The 8,841-nt window shown below is 46.1% G+C and overlaps 1 protein-coding gene across 1 annotated transcript in view; it reads left to right on the top strand.

The window, feature by feature from the left end:
- Window positions 1–8,841, top strand: part of cdk14 (cyclin dependent kinase 14) — a 35,344-nt gene that overhangs the window by 16,617 nt on the left and 9,886 nt on the right. Inside the window, 8 exon segments of the mRNA XM_080501596.1 lie at window positions 946–1,191; window positions 2,120–2,134; window positions 2,136–2,215; window positions 3,361–3,440; window positions 5,517–5,611; window positions 6,917–6,925; window positions 6,927–6,983; window positions 8,408–8,531. Coding sequence (XP_080357722.1) covers window positions 946–1,191; window positions 2,120–2,134; window positions 2,136–2,215; window positions 3,361–3,440; window positions 5,517–5,611; window positions 6,917–6,925; window positions 6,927–6,983; window positions 8,408–8,531 — 706 coding nt within the window.

Raw genomic sequence — 8,841 nt, 5'->3', positions numbered from 1 at the left:
AGAGGGTTAGAGAGGGTTAGAGATGGTTAGAGAGGGTTAGAGAGGGTTAGAGATGGTTAGAGATGGTTAGAGAGGGTTAGAGAGGGTTAGAGAGGGTTAGAGATGGTTAGAGAGGGTTAGAGAGGGTTAGGAGAGGGGTTAGAGAGGGTTAGAGAGGGTTAAGAGATGGTTAGAGAGGGTTAGAGATGGTTAGAGAGGGTTAGAGATGGTTAAGAGATGGTTAGAGATGATGGTTAGGAGTTAGAGAGGGTTAGAGATGGTTAGAGATGGTAAGAGATGGTAAGAGATGGTTAGAGAGGGTTAGAGATGGTAAGAGATGGTTAGAGAGGGTTAGAGAGGGTTAGAGAGGGTTAGAGAGGGTTAGAGAGGGTTAGAGATGGTTAGAGAGGGTTAGAGAGGGTTAGAGAGGGTTAGAGATGGTTAGAGAGGGTTAGAGATGGTTAGAGAGGGTTAGAGATGGTTAGAGATGGTTCGAGATGGTTAGAGAGGGTTAGAGAGGGTTAGAGATGGTTAGAGAGGGTTAGAGAGGGTTAGAGAGGGTTAGAGAGGGTTAAGAGATGGTTAGAGCATGGTTAGAGGAGGGTTAGGAGGGGTTAGAGAGGGTTAGAGAGGGTTAGAGAGGGTTAGAGATGGTTAGAGATGGTTAGAGGATGGTTAGAGATGGTTAGAGAGGGTTAGAGAGGGTTAGAGAGGGTTAGAGAGGGTTAGAGATGGTTAGAGAGGGTTAGAGATGGTTAGAAGAGGGTTAGAGATGGTTAGAGATGCGTTAGGAGATGGTTAGGGAGGGTTAGAGATGGTTAGAGAGGGTTAGAGAGGGGTTAGAGAGGGTTAGAGAGAGGGTTAGAGAGGGTTAGAGATGGTTAGAGAGGGTTAGAGATGGTTAGAGATGGTAAGAGATGCCTCACTCCCCCCCCCCCCACCCCCCCCCCCCCCTCTGGTGTCCAGATATGTGTGAGGAAGATGTCCACACGCAGCTGCCAGGGAAGCGACTCGGTCATCAGGCCCCTGGACACCATCCCTGAGGACCGGAAGGTCAGAGTTCAGCGCACGCAGAGCAGCTTCGACCCGTTTGAGAAGCCCAGCAGTCAGGTGAAGAGGGTGGCCTCTGAGAACAATGCCTGCATCGCCGCCAAGACCGCCTCCTCCGGCAAGGAGTCGCCCAAACTGCGCCGCCACTCCAGCCCCAGTTCGGTGAGTCCTCACACACACACACACACACACACACACACACACACACACACACACACACACACACACACACACAATAGTAGATCAGATCTCCGTGTTCGATGACGTTTGATACTGAGATGTGTTGATTTATAAAATGATTTCAGAATTATTTATAAATTAATACATTTCTGTTAACTGAATTGATTGATTCCTGGTGATCATTGTGTGTTTATAACAGTCTGGCTCTCCACCTTCCCTTTGATTTAATATTGTTTCATTTGATTTATTTTACACAGAAATATTAACTAACTTAATAAACCTTTTTCCAAATGAGACTGATGTTCTGTTAATTCGCCATTTCCAGATTCTCTGGCGTTGCCCCTCTTATTACTAATTAATAAATAACCAATTTATTAAAATGAGTAGTTTCTCATTAATAAATTATTTTAGATAGTTTATTAACTTTAAGCAATTAATCACTTACTTTAGGAGTTGTTAATGAGTACATGACTTCATTGATCATTTAGATTGTTCACAAAATGATTTCCAGTGATTAATTACTTACAGTAATTACCAATTACTAATAACCAACCATGAGCCAACCACCCTCCTCCTCCACTCCTCTCCTCCTCTCCTCCTCCTCCTCTCCTCCTCTCCTCCTCTTCCTCCTCTCCTCCTCTTCCTCCTCTTCCTCCTCTCCTCACTCCTTCCTCCTCTTCCCTCCTCTTCCTCATCATCACTGTTTCCTCTTCTCTCTGAACAATAAACACAATCAATTGTGTCAAAACGTTGAAACTCCGGTCAGAAGGTGAAGTTGTTCTTCTCAGTAAGCAGCATGTTGACGTTAATGAATGAATTCATCTTTCATTCCTCTCTTCCTCCTTCTCTTCCTCTCCTCCCCTCCCCCCTCCCTCCCCCCTCCCCCCTCCCCCCTCCCTCCCTCCTTCAGCCCACAAGCCCCAAATTTCGGGAAGGCAGATTCCTATGAGAAGCTGGAGAAGCTGGGGGAGGGGTCGTACGCCACGGTTTACAAGGGAAAGAGCAAGTAAGTCGGGCCAGACTGTTCCCATGACTTTTGTCTGACTGTTCCCTGACTTTTGTCTGACTGTTCCCTGACTTTTGTCTGACTGTTCCCTGACTTTTGTCTGACTGTTCTTTGACTTTTGTCTGACTGTTCCCTGACTTTTGTCTGACTGTTCCCTGACTTTTGTCTGACTGTTCCCTGACTTTTGTCTGACTGTTCTTTGACTTTTGTCTGACTGTTCCCTGACTTTTGTCTGACTGTTCCCTGACTTTTGTCTGACTGTTCTTTGACTTTTGTCTGACTGTTCCCTGACTTTTGTCTGACTGTTCCCTGACTTTTGTCTGACTGTTCCCTGGGTTTTGTCTGACTGTTCCCTGACTTTTGTCTGACTGTTCCCTGACTTTTGTCTGACTGTTCCCTGACTTTTGTCTGACTGTTCTTTGACTTTTGTCTGACTGTTCCCTGACTTTTGTCTGACTGTTCCCTGACTTTTGTCTGACTGTTCCCTGACTTTTGTCTGACTGTTCTTTGACTTTTGTCTGACTGTTCCCTGACTTTTGTCTGACTGTTCCCTGACTTTTGTCTGACTGTTCTTTGACTTTTGTCTGACTGTTCCCTGACTTTTGTCTGACTGTTCCCTGACTTTTGTCTGACTGTTCCCTGGGTTTTGTCTGACTGTTCCCTGACTTTTGTCTGACTGTTCTTTGACTTTTGTCTGACTGTTCCCTGACTTTTGTCTGACTGTTCCCTGACTTTTGTCTGACTGTTCCCTGACTTTTGTCTGACTGTTCCCTGACTTTTGTCTGACTGTTCCCTGACTTTTGTCTGACTGTTCCCTGACTTTTGTCTGACTGTTCCCTGACTTTTGTCTGACTGTGTGTTCCTTGGCTTTTGTCTGACTGTTCTCTGACTTTTGTCTGACTGTTCCCTGGGTTTTGTCTGACTGTTCCCTGACTTTTGTCTGACTGTTCCCTGGGTTTTGTCTGACTGTTCCCTGACTTTTGTCTGACTGTTCCCTGACTTTTGTCTGACTGTTCCCTGACTTTTGTCTGACTCTTCCCTGGGTTTTGTCTGACTGTTCCCTGGGTTTTGTCTGACTGTTCCCTGGGTTTTGTCTGACTGTTCCCTGGGTTTCCGTGGAGCTTCTCACTGCGTCATCGTTTCAGGGTGAACGGGAAACTCGTGGCTCTGAAGGTGATTCGCCTGCAGGAGGAAGAAGGAACTCCGTTCACGGCCATCAGAGAAGGTACCAGAGGAACCTGCTGCTGCAGAACCACACTTCCTCCTGAACCACACTGCTGGGCCATGTTACTCTGATAAGTAATCCTGCGCTGATAAGTAATCCTGCGCTGATAAGTAATCTTGCGCTGATAAGTAATCCTGCGCTCGCCTCACAGCCTCGCTCACCCAATCACAAGTCCTGAAACTTATTGGTTCTATTGAAGCTGATTGGTTCTATTGAAGCTTATTGGTTCTGTTCAAGCTGATTGGTTCTATTGAAGCTTATTGGTTCTGTTCAAGCTGATTGGTTCTATTGAAGCTTATTGGTTCTGTTCAAGCTGATTGGTTCTATTGAAGCTTATTGGTTCTGTTGAAGCTGATTGGTTCTATTGAAGCTTATTGGTTCTATTGAAGCTGATTGGTTCTATTGAAGCTTATATGTTCTATTGAAGCTGATTGGTTCTATTGAAGCTTATTGGTTCTATTGAATCTTATTGGTTCTGTTGAAGCTTATTGGTTCAATTGAAGCTGATTGGTTCTGTTGAAGCTTATTGGTTCTGTTGAAGCTTATTGGTTCTATTGAAGCTTATTGGTTCTATTGAAGCTGATTGGTTCTATTGAAGCTTATTGGTTCTATTGAAGCTTATTGGTTCTATTGAAGCTGATTGGTTCTGTTGAAGCTTATTGGTTCTATTGAAGCTGATTGGTTCTGTTGAAGCTTATTGGTTCTATTGAATCTTATTGGTTCTGTTGAATCTTATTGGTTCTGTTGAAGCTGATTGGTTCTGTTGAAGCTTATTGGTTCTATTGAAGCTGATTGGTTCTGTTGAAGCTTATTGGTTCTATTGAAGCTGATTGGTTCTATTGAAGCTGATTGGTTCTATTGAAGCTTATTGGTTCTGTTGAAGCTTATTGGTTCTATTGAATCTTATTGGTTCTGTTGAAGCTTATTGGTTCTATTGAATCTTATTGGTTCTGTTGAATCTTATTGGTTCTGTTGAAGCTGATTGGTTCTGTTGAAGCTGATTGGTTCTATTGAAGCTGATTGGTTCTGTTGAAGCTGATTGGTTCTGTTGAAGCTGATTGGTTCTACTGTTGCAGAATGAAGTTTTTCAGCTGCTCCGTTTGGAAAAGAAAAGTCAAATTGAATTTTGAGTCTTTTCCATCCACCGACATGAAAACGAAAAAGTGATTCCATCTTTAGGTTTTCTTTTGAGTTCTGTTACAAAAAGTTCAACCCGAATAAGAAAATGAAAATGCAATTCGGCTGATGCATTAATAATTTAATCAAGTCAAACTCTGCAGCCAGAACCTTGAAATGAAAAAGGATTTCTGCAAATGTATTTTAAATTTCAAATGTGACATTTCAAAATGAATTCTGGTCACTACTTACTGGAGAATCTTTTGAAAATCAAAATGTAATCATCATTTTAATTAAGCCACAGAATTGATTGATCATTAATTTTTATTTATGATCAAAAACTGCAGCTGTATGAATGTTTGTTTAGTTCTGTTTGTGTAAAATAAAGGTTTTATTCATTCTTGATCAAATTTTCATTTGAAGCTCCATGTCAAAGTTTGAGCAGTTTGTCTAGACGTCCAGGGTTTTCCGAAATAAAAGCCCACACATTTTCAAAGTGAAAGTCCTCGTTTCTTCAAAGTGACAGTTAAAACTTCGACATGTGTACTTTATTCCTGTTGACCTGGGCGAGAGGCCGGACTGGGCCGGAGCACGAGGCCTTCAGGGTTCAGGGTTACTATTAAGTATTAAGTACTTCTCAAAGTAACAAAGTAATACTTCAGGAACATGAAAGTTGATGCATAAGGAGGAGAAACTTCAGGCTCGTATTTTGACTTTGTTGTGACCAAACACACAAGTAAAGACTTGTAATAGTTATTAGAACCAGACAGACTAAACTAACTAGTATCAATATGAAGGTAAAGTGTCTCGTCGTCTGAACTTTGACCCGTCGAACACTGACAAACACTGACGACCAGACAAGAAGGACTTCTAGGTCTCCTACATCTACAGAGTTTCTCCCTGCAGGTGGAGCAGGTGGAGGAGAACCTGCAGTCACCTCCACCTTCTGTGTGTTTACAGCTTCTCTTCTGAAAGGCCTGAAACACGCCAACATCGTTCTTCTTCACGACATCATCCACACCAAGGAGACGCTGACGCTGGTCTTCGAGTACGTGGTGAGTCTGGATGGTACTGGGACCAGGAACCAGTGGAGGAACCAGTGAAGGAACCAGGAAACAGTGGAGGAACCAGGAAACAGTGGAGGGGCCAGTGGAGGAAACAGGAAACAGTGGAGGAACCAGGAAACAGTGGAGGAAACAGGAAACAGTGGAGGAACCAGTGAGGGAACCAGGAAACAGTGAAGGAACCAGGAAACAGTGGAGGAACCAGGAAACAGTGGAGGGGCCAGTGGAGGAAACAGGAAACAGTGGAGGAACCAGGAAACAGTGGAGGAACCAGTGAGGGAACCAGGAAACAGTGGAGGAAACAGGAAACAGTGGAGGAAACAGGAAACAGTGGAGGGACCAGTGGAGGAACCAGTGAAGGAACCAGAAAACAGTGGAGGAACCAGGAAACAGTGGAGGAAACAGGAAATAGTGGAGGAAACAGGAAATAGTGGAGGAAACAGGAAACCGTGGAGGAACCGGTGAGGGAACCAGGAAACAGTGGAGGAAACAGGAAACAGTGGAGGAAACAGGAAACAGTGGAGGAACCAGTGAGGGAACCAGGAAACAGTGCAGGAAACAGTGGAGGAACCAGTGAGTGAACCAGGAAACAGTGGAGGAAACAGGAACCAGTGGAGGAAACAGGAAACAGTGGAGGAACCAGGAAACAGTGGAGGGACCAATGGAGGAAACAGGAAACAGTGGAGGAAACAGTGGAGGAAACAGGAAACAGTGGAGGGACCAATGGAGGAAACAGGAAACAGTGGAGGAAACAGTGGAGGAACCAGTGAGGGAACCAGGAAACAGTGGAGGAAACAGGAACCAGTGGAGGAAACAGGAAACAGTGGAGGAACCAGGAAACAGTGGAGGGACCAGTGGAGGAAACAGTGGAGGAGACAGGAACCAGTGGAGGAAACAGGAAACAGTGGAGGGACCAGTGGAGGAAACAGTGGAGGAGACAGGAACCAGTGGAGGAAACAGTGGAGGGACCAGTGGAGGAAACAGGAAACGGTGGAGGAACCAGGGAAACAGTGGAGGAAACAGGAACCCAGTGGAGGAACCAGGAAACAGTGGAGGAAACAGGAACCAGTGGAGGAACCAGGATCCCTCAGAGTATAAATGTAGATGTAAAGTATTAGTGGCGTGTGAGTTTTGCTCCTCCACCTTCATACATGTGATTATGAGAAGGAAGCATGTCTCCTCTGTGGAGGTGGAGAAACTGACAGATTGACGGAGGAGAGGTGGAGCTTCTCTCCAGGACAGTTGCATCACGTTGCCTCCACCCGTCACTAAACCCCACCCTCTCTCCTCCTGCAGCACACGGACCCTGTGTCAGTACATGGACCGGCACCCCCGGGGGGGCTCCACCCGGAGAAACGTCAAGGTACCTCCGTCATGTCACCGTTCCTCTGAACAGCTCAGACACAGTACTAGTATCTAAATACTCTTGTTGTGTTGACGTATGATTTGATTGGTGACGGAGGAGCTGCTGTTCATGTGTGACGCTACGTCTCGTTAGCCTGGAAGCTACGTCACTGTGAGATCTACTGTTGTACTATCACCGGGCTTTCAATAGTTTCCTCATGCTACTAGTTATCTGGGGTGTTAATGACGCAATGCAGAGCGTGTGAGTAGCTTCTAGTTCTATAGGTCTATGGCCCCTTCTCCTCCTGCTGCTAGCGTGAGTAGCTTCTAGTTCTATAGGTCTATGGCCCTTCTCCTCCTGCTACTAGCGTGAGTAGCTTCTAGTTCTATAAGGTCTATGGGCCCTTCTCCTCGTCCATGCTGCTAGCCGTGAGTAGCTTCTAGTTCTATAGGTCTATGGCCCTTCTCCTCCTGCTACTGAGCGTGAGTAGCTTCTAGTTCTATAGGTCTATGGCCCTTATCCTCCTGCTGCCTAGCGTGAGTAGCTTCTAGTTCTATGGGTCTATGGCCCTGCTCCTCCTGCTGCTAGCGTGAGTAGCTTCTAGTTCTATGGGTCTATGGCCCTGCTCCTCCTGCTGCTAGCGTCAGTACCTTCTAGTTCTATAGGTCTGAGATTCTATCCAGACCTCCACTGTGGGCGGAGCTTCCAGGAATCAGGGTTTCTGGTGAGTCAGGAGCTGGTTTATGTGTAAATGTAGAGAAACATCACAGTTTTCCAGAGACCAGGGACTTGTTGACCAGGTGGTAACCAGGTTGTAACCAGGTGGTGACCAGGTTGTCTACCAGGTGGTGACCAGGTGTTATCCAGGTGGTGGCCAGGTTGTCATCAGGTTGTAACCAGGTGGTGACCAGGTTGTCACCAGGTTGTAACCAGGTGGTGACCAGGTGTTAACCAGGTGGTGACCAGGTGTTAACCAGCTGGTGACCAGGTGGTGACCAGCTGGTGACCAAGTGGTGACCAGGTGTTGACCAGCTAGTGACCAGGTGATGACCAGCTGGTGACCAGGTGGTGACCAGGTGTTGACCAGGTGTTGACCAGGTGTTAACCAGGTGGTGACCATGTGGTGACCAGGTGTTGACCAGGTGTTAACCAGGTGGTGACCAGCTGGTGACCATGTGGTGACCAGGTGTTGACCAGGTGGTGAACCAGGTGGTGACCAGCTGGTGACCATGTGGTGACCAGAGTGTTGACCAGGTGTTGACCAGGTGTTAACCAGGTGTTGACCAGGTGTTAACCAGGTGGTGACCAGCTAGTGACCAGGTGATGACCAGCTGGTGACCATGTGGTGACCAGGTGTTGACCAGAGTGTTAAGGTGGTGACCAGCTAGTGACCAGGTGGTGACCAGGTGATGACCAGGTGGTGACCAGGTGTTGTCCCACAGCTCTTCCTGTACCAGCTGCTGCGCGGCCTGGCCTACATCCACCAGTCCTACATCCTCCACCGGGACCTGAAGCCCCAGAACCTGCTGATCAGCGACACGGGGGAACTGAAGCTGGCCGACTTCGGTGAGCAGCAGCCGGCATGGTGGACTTAACTAACCTTTAACTAGCTTAACTTAACTTAACTTAACAGTCTTCTTCCAGAGCTGAAAATGTACCACATGATTCTGTTTCTATATACGTCGTTACTGTCTGTTATTACCACTATTACTATCTGTTATTACCACTATCACCTCTGTTACTGTCTGTTATTACCACTATTACTGTCTGTTATTACCACTATCACCTCTGTTACTGTCTGTTATTACCACTATTACTGTCTGTTATTACCACTATTACTATCTGTTATTACCACTATCACCTCTGTTACTGTCTG

Source organism: Blennius ocellaris (assembly GCF_963422515.1).
Source record: "Blennius ocellaris genome assembly, chromosome: 8".
In the NCBI taxonomy this organism is placed as follows: domain Eukaryota; kingdom Metazoa; phylum Chordata; class Actinopteri; order Blenniiformes; family Blenniidae; genus Blennius; species Blennius ocellaris.
This window is presented reverse-complemented; position numbering and strand designations above follow the sequence as displayed.